Below are 23603 nucleotides of genomic sequence, written 5' to 3' on the forward strand. Positions count from 1 at the left end.
CGGTTCTGCAGGAAGCCTTAAAGTCCACATACGAATTCACAATGGAGAGAATCCTTTCACATGTGATCAGTGTGGCAAGAGTTTCACTCGAAGCAAGACCTTAAAGGATCACATGAGAATCCACACTGGAGAAAGACCTTTCACATGTGATCAGTGTGGAAAGAGTTTCATACGTAAATACACCTTTAATTTTCACATGAGAATTCACTCGGAGAACTGCTTTATATGTCATCTGTGTGGGAAACGTTTCATGTCTTCAGAAGACCTTAACAAGCATGTGATAATTCATGCTGGAGAGAAGCCCTTCAAGTGCCACCAGTGTGGAAAGGGGTTCCAAATAAAAAAGATCCTCAAGAGACACATGATATCTCATACAGAGGAGAAGCTTTTTAAATGCCAACAGTGTGGAAAGTGTTTAAAACATGAAGAATCCCTCAATTACCACATGAAACTTCACACTGGAGAAAGACGTTTCACCTGCCCTCAATGCGGAAAGGGTTTAATACATAAAGGACACCTTAAAGATCACATGAGAATTCACATGAGAGAGAAGAGTTTAAAATGCCGTCAATGTGGAACGAGTTTCACAGACAAAACACAACTGAAACTGCATGAAAATACTCACACCAAAGAGAGGCCTTTCTCCTGCTCGCAGTGTGGAAAGAGTTACACACTTAAAGGAAACCTTAAGACTCACATGAGATCTCACACTGGAGAGAAGCCTTTCACTTGTTCTCAATGTGGAAAGAGTTTCATACATAAAGGACACTTTAATAGTCACATGAAAATTCACGAAAGAGACAATGATTTTAAGTGCCAACTATGTGGAAAGAGTTTCATAGACAAGAAACTTCTTGAAAGGCATGTAAATATTCACAAAGGAAAGAAGCATTTCATGTGCCGTCACTGTGGAAGGATTTGTACATGCAAAGCAAACCTTAAGGTTCACTTGCGAATTCACACTGGAGAAAAGCCGTTCTCCTGCCCTCATTGTGGAAAGAGTTTCACATTTAGCGGAAGCCTTAAGACTCACATGAGAATTCACACTGGAGAGAAGCCGTACACGTGTCTTCACTGTGAGGAGAGTTTCGTTTATCCAGGACAGCTGAAAAGTCATATGCAAACTCATTCTTGAGAGAAATCGCAGTGTTCTGAATGTGGCAAGAGGTTTACAAAAAAAGAGCGATTTTAAAAATCATAAGGCTGTTTAGTTGTGATCAATGTAATAAAAAAAACTTAAAACTCACACTTAAAGATACAGCTGAAAAGTCACGCAAACAAGAGACCCTGTTTGTGTTCTTTGTGTAGAAAGAAATTTAAATGGCTCTGTAATTTGCACGAGAGATTTCATATCCATGTGAATCCTATGACCAGAGCAAGCTACTTAAAACAAAAGCAACAAATCCATACTGGAAAAAAGCCTGATAAGTTTCAGCATCATGAAAGGGGACTTTTGTGGTGGTTGTGTGATGGTGCCTTAATTGTGTAATGCAAAGCTTCTGCTTTTTGTTTCTTGTCCCAAGTCACTGTGATAAACAAAATAAATAAAATTCAGGAAATTCTGTTCTTACATTATTGTGTATGTGTGTGTGAGAGGCAACTATTTGTAATGTACTTTTTTTCTCAATGCACTGCCTTTTCTTTGTTACTTTTCTTTAATATCTGACCAAAATAATGAAAACTGCAGTGTGTGATGTAACTAAGTAATAATGCTTCATTAATTAAATGTATACTCCGATTCATTTCCCCCACGCATTTAGAATCATCAAAATTCAAGACATTCTAAATTACTGGCGGCAAAAATTCCCCTGTATGCCTTTTATATTTATATCATTTAGTTAATCTCGATTCATGAAGAGTGCTTTTTTTTCTCCAGATATCAGCATGATAACAAATGTAATATTGATTTTATACAAGTTTAAAGTTAGCATTAAGTAACTTACATTTTTGAAGGAATGGGCTGAATGATTCAGTGAAATGTTCTGTTCTTGAATGAATGGGTTGAATCTCAATGTCTCCCTCATTAACAGCGACTTGCTGCCATCTGGCGGTGTTAATTTTACATTTCAACTTTTTTTTTTAATGTTTTAAATCATTTCAAATTGCCTGGCTTTCAACATTTATGCTTAAAAAAAACCAAAAAAAACATTTAGCTTACTTATGCATTTGTAACTGCAGGTTAAATGCATCCATGTCCCATCTGAGTTTATTTGCTTTTTTCCATTTTGCGTTTACATGTACTTTCAATACTTAAGTTTACATTTCATACTAAAGTACAATAAATATCACATTAAAACTTTTACTCAAGTAATATTCTAAACGGCGACTTCAACTTCTACCAAAGTCATTTTCTGGTAAGATATCTGATTTTACTTTAGTGTGGCTTTCAGGTAGGGTACTTCATCCACCGCTGGAAAACTGGACACATCTGGTCAGAAAAACAAGTCAGGAGTTTACAATAAACAAGACCATAAACATTTTTTTTTTTTTTTTTTACCATAAACTGGAATAATGGTAAGTGGAACTGCAAACATGGAATGAATAAGAAAAAAAAGGGACATTCAATGTTGTATAGGCTGTTCTGTTGTGTGTTCTGTGTGTTCTGTTGCCCTTAAGTTTAGACCAAACCTGAATCGCAGCATGAAGTGATTTACTGATAAAGAAAGTTTATGTAACAGTGCATGGTTTCTGAACCTAAAATTCAGTAATTTATTTATTTATTTTTGCAGTTAGACAGAATCTTGCGTTTGAGATGCTGTAGGCTACTCACGCTTTTATTGGTAGTTTTTGATGTTTCAGCACAATAGTGGACAACATATTTAAATATGTATTTTACCAAGCATAGACTTTGAATTTGACTCTTAATTTCTTTGACATATTTAATTTGTATTTTTTTATTTTATTTTATGTATACATTTTCATGCACTGTCTATGATTTTAGGCAGCGTGTGAACGGGACTTTTATTTTGATCCGTCAGTGACATCACATGGCTGGACCGCTCTCCTCTGGCTCAACAAAGGTTTGAGTTTTATCACGCTTAAGTATTCAAGGTGATGAAATCGATACGAATCGATCAATCGATATGTGGATTTTACAAGTAATGTGAAATGAATGGATGATGTGAGGTGCCGTGTAACGCTTTACAGTTACGTTTTCAGTTAATAGGCAAATACCGTGTTCTCTCCTGTCATTCAATTTTAATCTTCAAAATCTTGACATCAGAAATTATTTAATTACATTACAGCCTTTTTATTATTCTCTTTTTGTGTCTGAAAACTGAACTAAGGCGTTAGACGAACCCTGATCGTTTGTCTCGTAATGGCCCAATATTTATGAGTGTAGCGCATTCATTCATATGTAAATAACATATTAGATTCGGATTTGTATTTCTGTCTGTTAATTGTTTTCCTCATATTAAACGATACAAAATGTCCAAACATACAGGAGCAAGAAACTGAGAACATCTGAAATCTGTGTGACATACTATTATCAAGATGGCATTTATTAAAGAGGAGATCGAAGACGTGAGCATTTCAGAAACATTCAGAGTGAAAAATGAAGATGCAGAGGATGACACAGGTTGGTTTATTAGTTGCTGGTTTATTTGTCATTTGTTATTGTTTTTTTAAATGTTGGTCTTTAAACTAATGATAAATTTGAAAAAAAATGTTGCAATCATTTAAATGATCATAATGCCAAACATATATTAAACATAACACAGTTTAATGTAATTCAGCTTCATTTCTGCAGCTACATGTAAACATAAGTTACTAATGTTACAGGTTGTGTCTACTGTACACAGCTGGCTGAACTTTTGTTTTCTTTAGGGGAATTTCTAGCATGGGGGGTGACAGGAAAATTACCATGTAATGTTTTATGTTAATACCCTTTAAAAAGGTAGTTCTTTAAAGGTTCTTTACAAATAGTAATAGTTCTATTTAGAAACATATCATCTTAGAGAACAATTTTATGCTGAAATGGTTAATTGTGTTTAGTAGAAAAAGAAATCTGTAACTGTCAAAAAAAAATTATTTCAAAGCCACCTCATTATCGATTTTCTGGAGTTCAGCCATCCAGCTAAACAAGACTGTCAACATACTCTCAGCAGGTACTTGATATCCTTTTCAAAATGTCTTTAAATGTTCATTTTCAAATTGTAACTTGCTTCATCATGCTGTGCTTTTTTCTTAGTTTTTTAACAGCACATGTAAGTGTGTCATGTTCTGTTCAGCTGATGATACTTCTCTTCTATTCTCCACTACGCAGGTAAGTAAGAGATACAGAATGTATGGTCCATATTGTTTGTGAGACATAATTAGGCATAATTTATTTTACTTAAACAACTAGAAGAGTGTGATTCTAAAGACAGCTGTGTATTTCTACCCAAACAGATGCTGTCACACCCCACAGACTCATCATCTGCAAAGATCAACTGCCACTCATTTTTACAAAAATACACATAATGATGGATGTGAACACATCACAGGCAGCTGCAAAAAATGTTTTAATTGGAACTTTGCCTTTGTTTCTATTTGTATTTGTGTGTCTATTTGTTCTATTATATTTAATTTACATTCAAATGTCGTGTAATTTTTATGCTTTCATGTAATGATTTTTTAGAGCATTGTCATTTTTGCTATAATTTCCCATGTCAATAAAAAACATAATTTACATAACTTGCTGTCTTTTTTTTTTAATCGTAGGATGATGCAATGTATAAACGGCCTTAGACCAGGCAGATAGAGTGATAAAAACTCATAATATTAATAAATTAAAACTAATATTAATAAAACTAAACTATTATTTAAAAGGAATGGAACCTTATAACAAGTGTGTTCATGACAAGTATTGCTGCACGATGCAGAACCTTAATCTGGTGCCCTTTAGAACATTTTTTTGCAGTTTTTTCTTAAAAGTGCATAGCTTAGGTAATGTGTTGTCATATTGCACTTGTTGTCTGAGCAGAATTAACTCTTATGCCTTTCAAGTCAAACTGGTTTGTCATCAACTAAATACAGCTTTGAAATCAGACTGCTCAATGAAAATCAATGAGTGATTCATATCATTCACCCCAGACATTGGAATGTAGGTTTACATACATGATGTACAGTCGTGGCCAAAAGGTTTGAGAATTACATAAATATTAGTTTTCAAAAAGTTTGCTGCTAAACTGCTTTTAGATCTTTGTTTCAGTTGTTTCTGTGATGTACTGAAATATAATTACAAGCACTTCATACGTTTCAAAGGCTTTTATCGACAATTACATGACATTTATGCAAAGAGTCAGTATTTGCAGTGTGGGCCCTTCTTTTTCAGGACCTCTGCAATTCGACTGGGCATGCTCTCAATCAACTTCTGGGCCAAATCCTGACTGATAGCAACCCATTCTTTCATAACAACTTCTTGGAGTTTGTCAGAATTAGTGGGTTTTTGTTTGTCCACCCACCTCTTGAGGATTGACCACAAGTTCTCAATGGGATTAAGATCTGGGGAGTTTCCAGGCCATGGACCCAAAATTTCAACATTCTGGTCCCCGAGCCACGGTGCTCCATCGTGCTGGAAAATGCATTGTTCTTCACCAAACTGTTGTTGGATTGTTGGAAGAAGTTGCTGTTGGAGGGTGTTTTGGTACCATTCTTTATTCATGGCTGTGTTTTTGGGCAGAATTGTGAGTGAGCCCACTCCCTTGGATGAGAAGCAACCCCACACATGAATGGTGTCAGGATGCTTTACTGTTGGCATGACACAGGACTGATGGTAGCGCTCACCTTTTCTTCTCCGGACAAGCCTTTTTCCAGATGCCCCAAACAATCGGAAAGGGGCTTCATCGGAGAATATGACTTTGCCCCAGTCCTCGGCAGTCCATTCACTATACTTTCTGCAGAAGATCAATCTGTCCCTGATGTTTTTTTTTGGAGAGAAGTCGCTTCTTTGCTGCCCTTCTTGACACCAGGCCATCTTCCAAAAGTCTTCGCCTCACTGTGCGTGCAGATGCGCTCACACCTGCCTGCTGCCATTCCTGAGAAAGCTCTGCACTGGTGGCACTCCGATCCCGCAGCTGAATCCTCTTTAGGAGACGATCCTGGCGCTTGCTGGACTTTCTTGGACGCCCTGAAGCCTTCTTTACAAGAATTGAACCTCTTTCCTTGAAGTTCTTGATGAACCTATAAATTGTTGATTTAGGTGCAATCTTAGTAGCCACAATATCCTTGCTTGTGAAGCCATTTTTATGCACTGCAATGATGGCTGCACGCGTTTCTTTGCAGGTCACCATGGTTAACAATGGAAGAACAATGATTTCAAGCATCACCCTCCTTTTAACAAGTCAAGTCTGCCATTCTAACCCAATCAGCCTGACATAATGATCTCCAGCCTTGTGCTCGTCAACATTCTCACCTGAGTTAACAAGATGATTACTGAAATGATCTCAGCAGGTCCTTTAATGACAGCAATGAAATGCAGTGGAAAGGGTTGGGATTTGGGATTAAGTTAATTTTCATGGCAAAGAAGGACTATGCAATTCATCTGATCACTCTTCATAACATTCTGGAGTATATGCAAATTGCTATTATAAAAACTTAAGCAGCAACTTTTCCAATTTCCAATATTTATGTAATTCTCAAAACTTTTGGCCACGACTGTACAAGAGATATGTAAATTTACATCAGCGTTGGGAAGGTTACTTTGTAAATGTAATAGGTTACAGATTACAAGTTACCTTGTTTAAAATGTAATAAGTAGTGTAACTATTTCAGTTACTTTATTAAAGTAATGTAACTGATTACATTTGATTACTTTTCTAAACTTCTAATGTTTTCAACTGTTAATCATTTTCAAACATGTAAACAAGGAAGGGTTAACCTAACAGTAGCACTCAACACTGATTACTGTAAGACTTTCAAAATCCTTTCATGACTTGAATTTAGAGTATAATAATTGAATTGAAAGCACAACCACTACAAAACCACGGACTTTAGCACCTCAATTTGCATAGCTATGAAACACTGACATTTAACAATGCTTTGGAAAAAACAGTTAATCTTAAAAAATAAATAATATACATAAGCCCAGATAGGAAATGAAACAGTTATTGAATAAGCATGTGTCCTATTTTGTTTTCTAAAATCCTGAAACATTGGTGTGTCATAATTTAGAGCAGTCAATGCAATTTATGAAAGAAGTCAGTTAAATCGCACGTGGGTGTGTGCAAGTGAAAAAATTCAGATGTATTCCCCTTTGTAATCATTAAAATTTTCATAAGTAATTGTAATTTAATTACAGTTTGTTTTCTCAGTCACTGTAACAGATTACAGGTACATTTATTTTGTAATTAAATTACGTAATTCCGTTACATGTTACTAGTTACTCCCCAACACTGATTTACATGCTGTATACCACTTTAGCTTTATAATAAAAAAAGAGTTATTTGATTTTATAATAGCACATTATGCTTACAAGTAATAGCAATTTATTTAGAATCCAAAAATCCTTTCATCAGTGATCTAAATGGTCATAAAATAACTGTTGCAGGTATCTAGACTTGCTTATTTGGCATTAATATGATAATGGGAGAATTAGCCTTCAGTAGACTGAATAAATATAGCAGTTTGATGTTAGTTACTTTGTGCCATTTAACTGAGTTAACTTGTATTTTTCTTTTTTCCACCTTAGACCTGGTGGTGATGAAAGTGGAAAGTCAAGAACTGTATGATATGGAGGAGGAAGATCCATATGATAAACGTCACGGAGAAAAAATTTGCTCGCAGACTGAAAAGGAGCCCTCTCAAAACAAATCTCGAAAGAAAAGTTTTAAAAACTGTTACATCTGCCCTCAATGTGGCAGGAATTTCACTTATGAAAAAAGCCTTAAAAAACACGAGTTAATGCACAATGTACAGTGCCCTTTCACCTGCCCACAGTGTGGGAACATTTTCACTACGAACGGAAGCCTTAAAAACCACATGAGAATTCACACCGGAGAGAAGCCTTTCACATGCAATCAGTGTGGAAAGAGTTACACACGAAGCAAGACATTAAAGGATCACATGAGGATTCACACTGGAGAAAGACCTTTTAAGTGTGATCAGTGTGGAAAGAGTTACATACGAAGCAAAACCTTAAAGGATCACATGAGGATTCACACTGGAGAAAGACCTTTCAAATGCGATCAGTGTGGAAAGAGTTTCATACATAAGGTAACCCTTAATTTACACAAGAGAATTCACTTAAGAGAGAGCCATTTTATTTGCCATCAGTGTGGAAAAAGTTTCAAAGACATAGAACGCCTTAACAGGCATGTGATAATTCACTCTGGAGAGAAGCCCTTCAAGTGCCAGCAATGTGGAAAGGGGTTCCAAATAAAAAACAACCTAAAGGCACATATGAGATGTCACATTGAGGAAAAGCCTTTCAAGTGCCATCAATGTGGAAAGTGTCTAAAACACGAAACATCCCTTAATTACCACATGAGACTTCACACTGGAGAAAGGCCTTTCACCTGCCTTCAGTGTGGAAAGAGTTTCATTCTTGAAGGACAACTTAGTCGTCACATAAGATACATTCACACAGAGGAGAAGCCTTTCGTGTGCCATTACTGTGGAAGGATTTGTGAAAGCAAATCAAACCTTAAAATTCACATACAAGTTCACACAGGAGAAAAGCCTTTCTCTTGCCCTCAGTGTGGAAAGAGTTTCATACATAAAGGTCTCCTTAATTATCACATGAGGCTTCACACTGGAGAAAAGCCCTTCAGCTGCCATCATTGTGGAATGAGTTTCAGATATAAAGGACTTCTTAATGGTCACATGAGAAGTGTTCACACCAATGAGAAGCCTTTTACGTGCCATCACTGTGGAAGGATTTGCGAAAGCAAATCTAAACTTCAGATTCACATGCGAATTCACACTGGAGAAAAGCCTTTCTCCTGTCCTTGTGGTAAAAGTTTCGCACTTAAAGGAAACCTTACGGCTCACATGAGGCTTCACACTGGAGACCGGCCTTACATGTGTGTTCAGTGTGAGAAGAGTTTCGCCTATCTAAGACAGCTGAAAAGTCATTTGCAAACTCATTTTGGAGAGAAATCCCAGTGTTCTGAATGTGGCAAGAAGTTTGCAAAAACAAGCAATTTCAAAAATCATCTGCGCATTCACTCTGGACTAAGGCCGTTTAATTGTGATCAATGTAATAAAAAATTTATTTTGCCATCACACTTAGAGATACACCTGAAAAGTCACGCAGACAAGAGACCCTATTTGTGTTCTTTGTGTAAAAAGAGATTTAAATGGCTGTGCAATTTAAGATCGCACAAGAGATTTCATATCCGTAAACCTATTTCCAAAGCAACCTACTTGAAACGAAAGCAACAAATCCATACTGAAGAAAAACCTGACACTGTAAAAAGTGGTGGTCACGTGATGGCGCCTTAATTGTAGGGATACTCCACCCCAAAATTCGCTGCGTATGCTCTTCTGTATCAGCCGCACCACAAGGATGCGCTGTTTCTACGTGTATTTAGCTTTGATTTGAAATAAAACAGCGTATACTTGTGGTGCGGCTGATACAGAAGAGCATACGGTGATATGGAGAGACACAGAGGAGACTGTTGATGAATGAATTATTGAAAAAAGTTGTTATTTTTGTTTTCTTCGCTTACAAAAAATGTTCCCGTTGCTTCATATAACCCAGATTGCACGTCGGATGGCAGATGGAGTATTCTGTATTCTGACTGTCACAGGCCTCCTGGTTTTCATCCAAAATATCTTAAATTGTGTTCCAAAGATGAACGTAGCTTTTACAGGTTTGGAACGACATGGGGGTAAGTGATTAATGACAAAATTTTCATTTTGGGGTGGAGTATCCCTTTAAGTCATGTTTTGGTGCTACACAGTGTCATGGCTGGACATTTCTGATACTGTTGTGGGGATGAAGGAGATACTGTATCACAGGTGTTTTTTTTTTTTGTTTTTATTTTGCAGTTTTACTCATTTGTATGGGCAAAACATTAATCCAATTGAAAACATAGACCTTTTATATAAGCATAATCAATCCTACATTTAACTCGTAAATGTATTTCAGTAGCTTTCTAGTGAGATGGATATATTAAAATCTCACATTTGACTTTAGTTTAGTATGCATCATTTTAGCAGCTAGTAAACCAGTTCTTCTTTAACAGTGGGTAGGGGGCTGTGTGGAGTAGTGTACCAATTTAGTGAAAGTGTAAATCCTTTCATTTAAATGTGCTCGTATGAATAGCCTGTAAACCATTTTGTTGTGTTTGTTTTGTGTTTGTTGACTTGACATGGCTTCATTTTCCTCTCTCGAATTCCTAACATTTTAAGTCAACATTAAACCACATATAAGATTTTATGCACAAGTGGATGTATAGCCTGTCAGTCAACATTACAGTTACACAAGGACACTAGACTTCTTCCAAAAGTGTATCTGCATGTGGTCAGTGATTAACGTTAAAAATACAAATAACATATTAACGTAAAAACTTAATATCTATTATTGGGATATTCATATATTCATATTCAATATTCATAGCTGCTATTGGTACTCATGATTGAATTTCAAATACAGACCCTTAATGTGATTTTTTTAAAGAAAATTGAGCAAGTACATAAAAACAAGTGTCCAAATTCATCTTCATGCCTTATCCCAATTCACTGTGGCAAGCCAATAAATATAAATTCAAATTTTGCACTGTCAGATTCATTTCCCACATTATTTTTGTCTTCTCATCATTTCTATAAACACGTGTCCAGTTATTATGTGTGATGCATGTTGCTACAATAGTGTTGTTTGACTAGCTAGAAAACTGTATATGTGAATGATAAAAAACTGTTTTTAATGCTTTTCATTCCGTCTAAACAAGGCCTAAATGTCAATTACCATCAGAATGTTTCATGTACTTTTGTACAATTTTTTTTTTTACTATTTATGCATATGTATGCTACTATTCATATTGTACTTTTTTTTCAATGTGCTGCCTTTTCTACTTTTCTTTGATATTCAGAATAACCAAAACTGTAGGCTATGTATGGACTCATCTGTCAAATCAGAAAATGTCAAGTTTAAAATAAACAAGACTTGGAATTTCAGTCATGAACTTGCACAACTTTGGAACAATGGTTAAAAATGAATAGACTATGGCTATGAGTAGGAACTGCAAAGTGAGAACAATGAAAAAAATGCAGTAATAATTAATATGAGTTTTTGCAATTGCTATTCGCACTGAGTGTTTAAAGATTGTGACATAAAAATGCACGAGACCCAGATCTCAGTATGAATAGAACTCGTGCCCTCAGCGGTCATAGGGAAATTCCAGACAGGCGTTAGCTATTGAAGCTGGTTCGAGAAAACACACTACTGTACACAGAAAATGCTCGTTTATGTATATCTGTTGTCATATTTATCAGCGGTTAGAGCAGGTAAGTCAGATTACAGATGTTCTTGTGCTTTAACAGATGTGCTTTTAACCATTCGCCGTAGATAATAGTACAGGCTATGTGATCTACTAAAAGTAGAAAACGTTTAGAAGCATTTCATCACAAAATAGTGAAACTTGTGCAACAATATAGCCGCAAGATGTGTTCAAATCATCTTTTTACATTTTGCCATTTTATTCATATGAAAAAGCCTTCTCGGAAGTGAAACTAGGTAAAAGCGAAAGCCGTAGAGTTTGCCGAGTTTATTCTCGTTTATCACGAAATGTCTCATATGACACCATAATATTACTGCTTTGCAATAGAGCCCGAGCCCGGCCCTGGCCCGAGACGCTCAGGCCCTAGCCCGACCCGTGTCCGACAGCTCATCAGAATTATCAGCCCGAGTTCGACACAAGCCCGTTTTTTATTTATTTATTTATTTATTTTATTACACAGCGGAAGCCTGCCCTATTTGCAACAATAAAAAAATGGGTCAGTTTTGTGTTATGTTTTTTTTTATTTTCTTATCAAGTTGATTTAGAAAAATGTTTGGAGCATTTTTTTTTAAATGACGATTAACGTTAAACAGCCGAGCCGACAGCGAGTAGCCTAAAACATATTTAATCAATTAAACCTCTCAAATTTAACGCTAAGCCTACTTTACTTGGCTACAATAAAATCCATATATAAAAACACTTCAAGCATATCACACAGACAGTTTAATAAATGTTTATTTATTTAACCACAGTGAGTAAAAAAAAAAAAAAATTTAAATACTCGCAAACGAAATGAGAAATAGCCTACAATCTAAACAAATTAAATTAATTAAAAACAAACTTGCAGGTTATCTTACCTCAAAAAATGCACCACAGAATATGTCCATTCTTTTTTCCATTAGTTTCCAACAGTTAAACGAAAATAAAGTCCAGTCAAATGAAAAGTTAGAACAGTCTCTTACAGAGCATCGTGGGAGAAAAAGAATAGCCTCCAGAGTGGAAGGTTTTAACCCAGTCCTCCTCTCTTCTATCACTCTTCCCGCTGCGCTGAAGACACGTTCGCTGCTGCTGCTGACGGGACACTAAACACAGAGCGAGCCAATCTTGACAGTTGCGGTTAGCAGGGTCTCGTGCTGTTTACATTTACATTACTTTAGAGGCCTCTAATAGCTACTACTACAGTAAGTGGATATAAGTGAAGTATAATCGTGGGTCGCGCTGACGGAAAAGCGTGCGTGCGCGCGTGCGTGTGTGAGACTGTCATGTCAGTATGTCAGTTTAATTATAACCGGGTGGAATTATCAGATTATGAATGGTATGAGGTTATGAAATGTCGTTTCTTCTATGTTTGTTTTTCTATCGTCGACGTCAACTTCTCTTTTTTTTATTTAATGTCTAAAAATATAAATAGAAGGATACACAAAAAAAGGACAGAGGCCCGGCCCGCATGTGAGCTATAACGTGAAAAACTGGCCCGAAGCCCGGCCACTCACTGATGGCGTTCGCAACATATATAATCGGACAGACACCATTTCCAGAGTTCCTTTGCAAAGGTTCCCACTCACTGATGGCGTTCGCAACATATATAATCGGACAGACACCATTTCCAGAGCTCAGCGCCGTAGTGATGCTGGATGATCTTCAAGTGATGTACTATGACTCGATCACACGGCGAGCTCGCTCTTATGATGATTCAAAACACTACGACGAAGAGAAAAGTGATGCTGGTGTCATATTTCGTGATATGTACAACGACATGAAAGGTCGAGCATTTTATCTTAAGGAGCACCTAAATTTCACAGACGGTGAGCGTGCATATAAATTTTGACGGTAATGCAAATCACGTTTACTAATGCCAATACTCCCAGCCGACATTTCAACGTTGAAACAACGTCAGGTACCATGGTTGAATCAACGTTGAATTACCTTTCGATTTTGCAAATTGGATCAACGTTGATATTGTGACGCTGAATCCTCTGTTATACTTTAACGGTCATATTTTCAAATTTAGAAAGGCGCGAACAGTTTCAACAGCCAGTTCCTGGATGACAGCCAGATTAACCAATCATGATCAAAGCAATAAAGTAAATGATTGTTGTTGATGATAATATTTAACATATACTTTCAGATTTTAGAATAGGTATCATGATTAAAATATTGTAAAATGCTATTAAAATAATAATAATAATCTTAAGTAATTTAATATTAATAATTTAAAAGGCAGACATAAATTTGTATGCTGTTGAAGACATTAAGTAGATTCAACATACAGATCTTATTTAAAAAAATTATGTTGATTTACAAGTGTTTTTAATAACCTTTTTCAACCATTTAGCACTAAACATTTTTCAACGTTGAAACAACAACTGTGATTATTTTAACCATATTTCAGCGTTGAAGGTTGGTCACGTGCCGGCTGTTTTTCAACCATTGAGCTTCAAACGTTGTACATATCAACGTTGTTTCAACGTTAATACAACAACTGACCTTATTTCAACCATATTTCTACGTTGAAGGTAGGTCATGTGCCGGCTGGGCTACCCGTATCCAAGGTCAAAAAAAAATAAATAATAATAATAACCGAGTATAGAAATCTAAAAAAAGTGTTGGCTGTGTTCTTATCCTTCTAAAGGTGTACATGTTCACCAGAGACTTGCTGGATGTGAATTATTGAATGATGATAAACCAGGTCCACTTCAGACATGGGATGCATTTGATCAAAAAAATAAAGAGGAGTTCATTTTCAACGAGGAGAAAAATCATTTCCAAATTGAATTGCCATGGATATTGTGGGACAATTTACAATTTGCTCATATGAAATTTTTATATAAAAACGTATATCATCCTGTTTGCATTAAAGTTTTGCAGAGTTACCTGCAAGTGAAAAAGAACAATGTGATGAGAAAAGGTGAGAGAACCACTCTGATCTTTATACACAAAGCTGTAGTGTGGCTTGGTGTGACAGTAAGACTGTGTATTTTTCTATATTCTTCTCTGTATAGTTAAACCCAGAGTCAGACTCATGAGGAAGATGCTCTCAGACTCTGAAGGGCTTCAGATCAGCTGTCTGGCCACTGGTTTTTACCCCCGTCACATTAACCTGACCCTGTTCAGAGATGGTCAGCCTGTGGAAGATAATCAGATCACAGGAGGAGAGATTCTGCCCAACGGAGACGGAACTTACCAGATGAGGAAGAGTTTGGTGATCAGTGAAGAAGAGCTACGTGAGGAACATGAATACAACTGCACAATGAAGCACCTCAGTCTGGACAACAAACTGGACTTTACATTTGGTAAAAAAAAAAAAAAAATTGCAATTTTAAAGTAGATATCAGGTTTAATAACAAAACTGTATCTGTGTGCATCTCGTTTATTTATTTATTTATCACCCTAGTTTCAGATGTGGCTGAATCTGACCCAGGATCCTTCAGTCAGTTTGTAGTTTTCAGTGTGCTGGTGTTCATGTGTGTGGTTGTTTTCATCATAACTGCACTCATCATATGGAGGAAGAGACGAGCTGCTGGTAAATGTTCTGTTTAGTTCAGTTTATTACATCTAATGCTCAGTTAGGAACCAAACATCAGTTCCTTTAGAGTCACTTTTTCTAACACCATATTCAGTTCCACGTTGATGCTACTCTCTGTTTATACTGGTTTAACTTCCTCATTCTTATGCAGGACGAGATTCTGAGGCATCACAGTGTAAATACTTCTCTACTTCATGTGAGTATGCTGTGTTTTATAACATCATTTTTAGGTTAATTTTGCACATCCTATAAATGATAACCAAAATATTATTTCCTTTTTTTCAGCTTCCATGCAAGATGAAACATGAAAATTGAGTCTATTTAGTCAAGAAAATACATGCAAAACTTAATTTAATTTAATTTGCTTGTTGGATGCCATTTAGATTTTATGATAATGACATTTTCTGATACTGAAATTGAGCTTGCCTCAGTTCACAATAAATAATTCAATCATTTTCTTTCATCTGAAAGATACAAATGGATACAATTATATTTGTATTTTACAAGAACAAACATTAAAAAAAGTCTAGCCTAGTCTCACCAGAACTAGTGAACACCCATCTCATATACCCTGGCACACTAGTGAAGTGTGATATGATATGGTTATTAACTGCTTACTAGGAAATAGGCATTTTGCAAGGCTTTCTTGCTGTTAAATCTCAACAAGAGGAGAAGGTGTTCCTGGACAATTTCAGAGTATGAAAATATGGGCCAAATTGATCAACATTTCATCTTCTACAATCCTGTATTTTACGAGACAGATAGCAGCCCTAGAAGAGATGCAGACCAGTTCTCAGAGACTGGGACAGCACTGGTCCAAATCCAAAGTATTACTTACAGTATTTTGTCTTCTATAAAATCGCAATATTTGATTGCCTCATCTGAATGAATGACTCTCTTATTGGAGTCTCTGGTGAGACATTTGCAGAAAGGACAAAATGAATATATCTGCTGTTCATTTTCATACATTATTCATTTCATACAAATATTATTGTCTTGCATATTTTTGAAATTATGTTTTAGTAACAAAGTTCAGGGAGAGCATGTTCAGATAATCAACTCAGTTAACACGATATTAATATAGAGCCAACCTACCTTTGTTTCACTAGTGTTTTCTGTCCTTCCTGAAGCTACAATTAAAAATATATATTATTTATTTTTATTTTATTATTATGTTTTTTGTCATTTGATGCCACGCTCTATTATACATAGTAATATAAATTGAATATTAACACTTCTTTTGGTAATATTTAATCTAGATATAGCATTTTATGATGAATATATAAATTAAAAAAATATTTTACAAACATTCAGTACTCACTAGAAGCAGCAGTGTAATCAATCCTAAATTATGTTCTGGAAGTTTGTCCTGGGAAGGAGTTACTCAATATAATGCATTCAGTGTAATACTGTGTAACACTGGATGTCTACATCTTTAGTTTGCTTTCCAGTGTAATAGAGGGAACACTCAACTTAATTTTAGACGTTTAATTTTAGTGTACAGTACATGTAATTTAGAAGACGTACTTAGTTTAACAGTCTGCCATCATTTACTCAACCACATGTCGTTTCAGTCCCATACTGTATGACTTTTTTTTTTCTTTTGTGGAACACAAAAGGAGACGTTCAAGTTGTTAGTATCCATACCACCAAAGTAAACAGAATGGGCGCTTCCAAGCTCCATTCACCTTGCACTGGGGATTGGCCGTTTTCTGAAGCCCTTTATTTTCTTTCTCTGAAACCAATGGTCATCGTCTTGCTGAAATGTCCATTCTTGCTGATCATCCATGCAATTGATTTTTTTTCAGCACCTTTAGAAATATATTTACTGAGAAAAATGGTGACGTCTATTTCAATATTTTATTGGCTGTATATGACAGATTTTAACATAGATGTCATAGATGCTTTTTTGAACATTTTAGCAATTGATTTTTTTTTTACAAGGCATAGATGCAACAATATATATCTATAAAATGTTTGAAAACAAATATATAAATAAATGAATTACAAGGAAAGAGTAGGAATAGAGGAAAAAATAAATTGATGTTAAATAAACATCCATAACAATAAAAGTAGGTGGCGATATGGACACAGAATGCAATATAGGCAACCTAAGTAAAAGAAAAAGAAGAAGAGTAAAAGTAGAAGAAGGAAGTTTGGGGGATATCGGACCCAACACGAGATTATTTATTGAAAAAATGTTTGAGCTTGTGTATTTGTTGTCATGCTTGACATTCGTCAGAGCAGGTAGGATAGTGTACTGTCTGATACCTCACACAGTTTCAGCTGTTTGATGTTTATGGTCATAAATGGTTTTGAATGCCAGCATATTAAATCCTATTGACAGCTTAGGTCAGCACAGATATTCACGTATTAAGTGAAAACTACTATAAAACTAACACTGTAAAATGTACACAGCTATTACACAGGAATCCAGAAATACAAACCACAGATCATCCACACATCAAACAACCTGCAGAGATCACTGTCAGGGGGTACTGCAAATCTGTTTTGAAACAATAAGGACTCTGAAAAGCACTATACAATAAAAAAAAAATTACTTATCTATTTATTGTATTTCTTTACAGATCTGATCAGGAATGTACATATGTAATGGTATAATTTGAGGTCACGCTAATATTGAATGCTTGTCCTTGTGTATTCACAGGTTCTCACTCACTGATGGCTTTGGCAACATACATAGATGGACAAACGCCATTTCCTGAGTTCAGTGTTGTGTTGATGTTGGATGATGTGCAAATAGCATATTATGACTCAATCACGTGGAAAACTGTCTATCGCTCTCACAGTGAATCAAAATATTATGATGAAGAGCAAAGGGATGCTGGTGTTGTATTTCAATATATATATAACAACCTGAAAAATTGGGAATTATATTGTAAGGATCGATTTAATCACACAGATCACACAGGTTAGTCTAAGCAACAATTAATTAATACCACACAAAATATTTTCACTGCATCTTATATTGTGCTATGTCAGTGAAGGCCAGTAGTTTTTAGTTGAATTTCTTTCCATTCACATACAGGTGTACATGTTACTCAGAGAATTGTTGGATGTGAATTATCGAACAATGATGAACCAGGTTTATTTAAGTCTTGTGATGCTTTTGATGGACAAAATATTGGGGATCTCACATTTGACATGGAAAAAAATGAAATCCACAACACAATGCAATGGGGAATAGCATGGGAGCAAGGAAAACAGCTTCATGTAAAGTTTGTTCTTCAAAATGTTTATCACCCTATTTGTATTAAAACCTTGCGGAGGTACCTGAACATGGAAAAGAACAATGTCATGAGAAAAGGTGAGTGACTTATCCTGATTAACCTCAGTATGGACCAGTCAGCAGTGCTGACATAAAATACCTTTGCCATTGATTGCTTTATGAATCATGATTACCATAAATTATATAAATTAATAACTAAAGTAATATAATAGACTTAACAGTTTTACAACAGTATCACTTTTATGTAGTGAAGCCCAGAGTCAGACTCATGAAGAAGACACTCACAGACTCTCAAGGGCTTCAGATCAGCTGTCTGGCCACTGGTTTTTACCCCCGTCACATTAACCTGACCCTGTTCAGAGATGGTCAGCCTGTGGAAGATGATCTGATCACAGGAGGACAGATTCTGCCCAACGGAGACGGAACTTACCAGATGAGGAAGAGTTTGGTGAACAGTAGAGAAGAGCTACGTGAGGAACATAAATACAACTGCACAATGAAGCACCTCAATTTAGAAACCAAACTGGACTTTACATTTGGTAAAGAAAAACTAACAAACATTCAAGACATGCAGCTTTTGAGTACATTAAAACCAAATCAAACAGTACATTTAGTAATCAAAATGAATTAAAACAGGTCTACTTTGAATAAGGTAAAAAAAAAATTATATAAATATATATATATCATATATAATATATATTATATATATATTTGTTCTCATCATAACTCCAGTTTCATTTATCTTACCTTAATTTCAGATGTGGCTGAATCTGACCCAGGATCATCTACGAAGTCTGTAGTTATCAGTGTGCTGGTGTTCATGTGTGTGGTTGTTCTCATCATAACTGCACTCATCATATGGAGGAAGAGACGAGCTGCTGGTAAACGATCTGTTTAGTCCAGTTCATTCCATCTAATTCAGTTTAAACATTCACATACACAGTTTTGTGTTTCTGTAGCGTTTACTAACTGTGTCTTTATTTTTGTTCAGGACGAGACATCACAGAGTAAATACTCTCCTACTCCATGTGCGTACACTGTGTTTTAAAGTATTAACAATTAAAAATGTACAAGTAATAGGGCATTTAGCAGCATGTTCAGTTTAATTTGAGAAACTTGTAACTAAAGGATGTTTTTTATTATGATTTTCAGCTTCTGCCAGCTAATGAAAGTGAGTCTATGTTAAGGTAAAAATTAAGGTCAAGAACAATACATGCAAACCACGATCTTAGCATTTGTTTGGTGGATGCCATTTGGGTTATGTTATGATAACAATGGAAATTAAAATAATAAAGTAAAGATGGAAAATGAAAGAATGTAATAGGTACACAAAAATACTAAATTTTTGCAGCTGTATTCCTTGCTGGTACAAGGTAATCTACTTTTTGCTTTAGAAATGTCTAAAACTTGATGGTAGAATAGAACTGACTTTGTATGTTTTGTTATCATCCATCCATTTGATAATATATCATCATAAAAAATATTTTATTAAAAAAATCCCAGAAAAAACCTGGATATAATGTATATTTCTCAATGTGCAGGTTTTTAATTAAGTTTCAAGAATCACTGCACTACTTTTGAAGGATCTGAGGATCCTCAAATGCAAACTGTGTGTGTTGCTTCAAGAGAGCAACCATACATTTGAGTTGTGTTTTTAATTTCTTTTCTCTTTATAGTCATAGTATTCTTCATTCATTTATTAATTCATAATAATTTATCATTTAATTGTTTTATGATTGCATTTAATCATATAATTATTTATAATAATCATTTTAACCATGTATACTGTATACTAATTTCATTTATTCATTAATTGATTAGTCATTTATATTACATTATATTGTTGTTTTTTATATATTATTTTTCCATTATTGTTTAGTCTTATAACTGTGTGTCTCAATGGCTGATTGTCTTCATAAATAAGAAATAAGAGGGAATGTTCATGGAAATTCAGGGTCAGATGAGACATACTCAAATGATTCAATAAACTTTTTTTTTTTTCTTATCATTATCACTTCGTCTCCTAATTCTGCTGTTCACTGGCTTTACTCAGTCAGCTTCTTGGCTGATAGAAGACTGTTAACAGAGTTTTGGTTATTTTGGGTAACAGACGAGACTTGCTGTTAACGGGTTTTGGGTATTAGGCAATTTTGCTGAATAGTTGTTCTTTTACCAGACAAAATGAATATTTTCTGACAGGATCTGGCATCTGGGGCTGGATCTTAATTATCTGGCATGGAGGCATGATCTAACACTGTGAAGGAGCCAAGGGTTCTTAATAACAGCCTATGTGTGTATGGTTTTAAGTAATCAGAATATTTTGTTATGTGCTGTGTTCTAATCACATAACATAAAAAAAATAAGCATAAATAATCCATATCTATTTCTTTGGTATAATAACACTTGTTAAAATTGTGCTGGTCCAGACAAATTCAGAATGAATATTAAGAAAGACAACTATTATTTGGGCAAGAAGCACATTTAGATAAATCAGGACAAATTTCAGAATGAATATTAAGACAACTATTAATTCTATAAATTCTGCTAATTTTTACCATCACTTCTGCTTCCTGCCTTTGTTTGCTCTCTTGGGCTGATAGAAGAGTTGACTGGTTTTGGATATCAAACAAAATGCAGTGTCTGAATGCAAAATCTGCCTATAATAATTGGCTCCACAAATAAAAGTATAGCAAACCATCTGTATTAAAATGATCAGATCAGCTGTCTAGCCACTGTTTTTTACCCCTGTCACATTAACCTGACTCTGTTCAGAGATGGTCAGCCTGTGGAAGATGATCTGATCACAGGAGGAGAGATTTTGCCCAACGGAGACGGAACTTACCAGATGAGGAAGAGTTTGGTGATCAGTGAAGAAGAGCTACGTGAGGAACATAAATACAACTGCACAATGAAGCACCTCAGTCTGGAACAAACTGGATATATTTTTTGGTCAAGAAAAACTAACAATTAAGGAAAATGCCTCTTTGGAAATTAAATTTGACATTAGGTTTAATAACAAAAACTAAATTTTTATGACTGTAGCCTACTGATTTCTGTTTTTTTTTTTTTTTTTTAATCACTTCACCCCAATTTCAGATGTGGCTGAATATGAGCCAGGATCATCTACACAGTCTGTAGTTTTCAGTGTGCTAGTGTTCATGTTTGTGGTTGTTCTCATCATAACTGCACTCATTATATGGAGGAAGATACGAGTTGCTTCTTCATTCTCATTTAGGTTCAGTTTCCAAGACAACACAGAGTCATTACACCCGGACTCCAAGTGAGTAAACATTTTTTTTTTTTTTTTTTTTTACTACTTTAGTAAGTGATTAAATAATAATAATAAAAAAAAATTAAATATTGTTTACTTTTCCAACAATTTTTTTTTAAAACATATACAATAATTATTATAGCATTTATATCTCAGTTCTTTAAATGTAATCTTTTGCATCATGCAGTTACGTCTTTATCTTTGTTCTGCTTTAGTGCAAGAAGCAACTTGAATAAAATGAGCCTGTATGGACTCAAATTGATGGGGTAATAAACACACAGGTTTTGGTCTCATTTGTTTCCTGTGAATGTCAGTGGCTCTTATTGGAGTCTCTGATGAGACACTGGAAAGTCAAAAAAAAGAAAACTCAAAAGCTTAACCCCCTATAAAAAAAACACACCACAGACACACTCCTCAAAAAAAATAATACTTGATGGTACACAAACAATGATAAAAAGATTTTAAAAAAATAAAATATTTTTTATTATTATGACAGTTACAGTGCAATCAAGGTATATATATATTTTTTTTTTGCCATTATGTGTGTTTTCCAGGAAAACAAACTGATAAGCTTGGAAATTACTAGCACTATAATAAATTTGTAATTGAGCCATTGCATAAATGTATTTGCATCAGAAACATCTTCTGTGTCATGATTCTGTCACCACTTCCTTTAACCCTCTGGAGTCTAAGGGTATTTTTGGGGCCTGGAGAAGTTTTGTCATGCCCTGACATTTGTGCTTTTTTCAGTTTCTTATAAATATCTAAATGGCTTAAAGTCTAATCTCACTGTAATCAGCACAAACTGGGCTATAATAATATGTGAGCAGCATGTATGTACATGATTGTGTTTTTATGTATGCGTGGTTAGTGAAAAACTAAAAATGTTAAATCACTTGAATAAGGCAATAAAACACATACAGAAAATTGGTTCCCAGGAATTTTGAGAACTGGAGCTTGTAGCCTAGAATTTTTTTTTCTAAATGATGTGAAATCATCTTGTTTACTCACTTACAGAAAAAACAATATATTGATTTAAATTTTCTAAGACACTTTTTGTTGGTAAAAGTCATATGCGAGTAGGCGTCAACTATCATGAATTACACACCTGAGAAGACAAAGGCCTGCATAATGAGCTGCATAATGAGGCCATTCAGTCAGAGGTGTAACTGAGAGGGATGAGTTTACAAGAAAGAATGTGAGGACAAAATAAATGTATATAATTTTATGTTTGTAGTTTATTTAGAATATATTTAATTATCCCACAACATAATTTAATATTCACTTGTGAGTGCAGTTAAACAGTTTTATTAGGAACAATCAAAGCTGACTTTCAAACTGAATTTTTTTGCATCATTACTCCCAGTCACACAATCCTTCAGAAATCCTTTTAATCAATCTTATTTTCTACAAAAAAACATTTATTGTTATTATTATCATCATTATTATTATTATTATTATTATTATTATTATTATTATTATTAATGTTGAAAAGAGCTGAGAATATATATTTTTTAGGTTTTTTAGGGGGGATAAATTGAAAGAACAGCAATGATTGTTACATTTGTTACAGTTACATTTATTGTTACATTTATTATTATGTACATCAAGCTTTTGAATGGTATAGTAGTGTATATTGTGTTATTGAAACTTCATAATTATTTCACTTGATTATACATTAAGTCAGGAATTATATTTTGGAAAAAGTCTTTGGAAAAAGTCTAACTAGTAATATTCTTGCACTCTATGGGAAAACTAGTACAAGTATATAAATAAATAAAAAGAGACTTACTCATGTTTATGATCTCTGCTGAATAAAGTGCTTCATTCTTTTTTCTGAGGAAATCCAAATCTCAAATCCTCAACCACATCACATCTTTTTGGGGTGAATTATGTCTTATTCCGCTCATCGCGAAGCAAACAGTAAAATATATAAAACTTGAAGAACAGTCTCGCTGCGTTGTCTTCTGTTGTGTGGGCGTATTCAAAAGCCGCGCGCTTCAGTGAAACATTTGAATCTCAAAAGCGCGCTCGGCGCGGGGGCGTGGTCGCATTAGAAGATAATGAAGGGGGACGTGAAAAAAAACGGACATCGCGTTGTTTTCATATGGATTACTTTATCACAGAATA

General features: G+C 34.9%; 4 protein-coding genes across 6 annotated transcripts in view; all 4 read left to right on the forward strand.

Moving 5' to 3' along the window:
* LOC109078835 (gastrula zinc finger protein XlCGF57.1-like) overlaps nt 1-1559 on the forward strand; it is a 4935-nt gene extending 3376 nt beyond the window's left edge. The window contains exon 4 of the mRNA XM_019094025.2: nt 1-1559. Within this exon, the coding sequence (XP_018949570.2) occupies nt 1-1135 (1135 nt within the window). The 3' untranslated portion in view covers nt 1136-1559.
* Nucleotides 1560-2921: 1362 nt separating this feature from the next.
* Nucleotides 2922-9426, forward strand: LOC109081787 (gastrula zinc finger protein XlCGF26.1-like). Its single transcript, XM_019096750.2, has 3 exons — nt 2922-3020; nt 3446-3580; nt 7673-9426. Exons 2-3 carry the CDS (start codon nt 3496-3498, stop codon nt 9424-9426), a joined length of 1839 nt encoding a protein of 612 aa, XP_018952295.2. The 5' UTR covers nt 2922-3020; nt 3446-3495.
* Nucleotides 9427-11290: 1864 nt separating this feature from the next.
* LOC109094605 (major histocompatibility complex class I-related gene protein-like) lies at nt 11291-19280 on the forward strand. Of its 3 annotated transcripts, none has more exons than XM_042729996.1 (7): nt 11291-11433; nt 12980-13231; nt 14059-14334; nt 14429-14719; nt 14821-14949; nt 15104-15148; nt 15238-15434. In XM_042729996.1, exons 1-7 carry the CDS (start codon nt 11385-11387, stop codon nt 15258-15260), a joined length of 1065 nt encoding a protein of 354 aa, XP_042585930.1. In that variant the 5' UTR covers nt 11291-11384; the 3' UTR covers nt 15261-15434. The 3 variants fall into 3 exon arrangements, with proteins under 3 accessions (XP_042585930.1, XP_042585931.1, XP_042585932.1); XM_042729997.1 differs by having other exon boundaries at nt 14827-14949; XM_042729998.1 differs by lacking the exons at nt 14821-14949; nt 15104-15148; nt 15238-15434 and adding exons at nt 18961-19083; nt 19194-19280.
* On the forward strand, nt 17094-18849 carry LOC109094466 (major histocompatibility complex class I-related gene protein-like). Its single transcript, XM_042729140.1, has 5 exons — nt 17094-17199; nt 17621-17884; nt 18002-18280; nt 18451-18741; nt 18839-18849. Exons 1-5 carry the CDS (start codon nt 17151-17153, stop codon nt 18847-18849), a joined length of 894 nt encoding a protein of 297 aa, XP_042585074.1. The 5' UTR covers nt 17094-17150.
* Nucleotides 19281-23603: the final 4323 nt, after the last annotated feature.

This window comes from Cyprinus carpio, chromosome B8 (assembly GCF_018340385.1).
Source record: "Cyprinus carpio isolate SPL01 chromosome B8, ASM1834038v1, whole genome shotgun sequence".
NCBI lineage: Eukaryota > Metazoa > Chordata > Actinopteri > Cypriniformes > Cyprinidae > Cyprinus > Cyprinus carpio.

Bases quoted from the DNA above. Each gene is read 5' to 3' on its own strand.
- LOC109081787 (XM_019096750.2), top strand. From the start codon at position 3,496: ATGGCATTTATTAAAGAGGAGATCGAAGACGTGAGCATTTCAGAAACA. The intron at 3,581-7,672 runs GTTGGTTTATTA...TTTCCACCTTAG, and splicing joins AGATGCAGAGGATGACACAG to ACCTGGTGGTGATGAAAGTG.
- LOC109094605 (XM_042729996.1), top strand. From the start codon at position 11,385: ATGCTCGTTTATGTATATCTGTTGTCATATTTATCAGCGGTTAGAGCA. The intron at 11,434-12,979 runs GTAAGTCAGATT...TCCTTTGCAAAG, and splicing joins TTTATCAGCGGTTAGAGCAG to GTTCCCACTCACTGATGGCG. The intron at 14,720-14,820 runs GTAAAAAAAAAA...TTATCACCCTAG, and splicing joins CAAACTGGACTTTACATTTG to TTTCAGATGTGGCTGAATCT.
- LOC109094466 (XM_042729140.1), top strand. From the start codon at position 17,151: ATGTTTGAGCTTGTGTATTTGTTGTCATGCTTGACATTCGTCAGAGCA. The intron at 17,200-17,620 runs GTAGGATAGTGT...GTGTATTCACAG, and splicing joins CTTGACATTCGTCAGAGCAG to GTTCTCACTCACTGATGGCT. The intron at 17,885-18,001 runs GTTAGTCTAAGC...ATTCACATACAG, and splicing joins TAATCACACAGATCACACAG to GTGTACATGTTACTCAGAGA.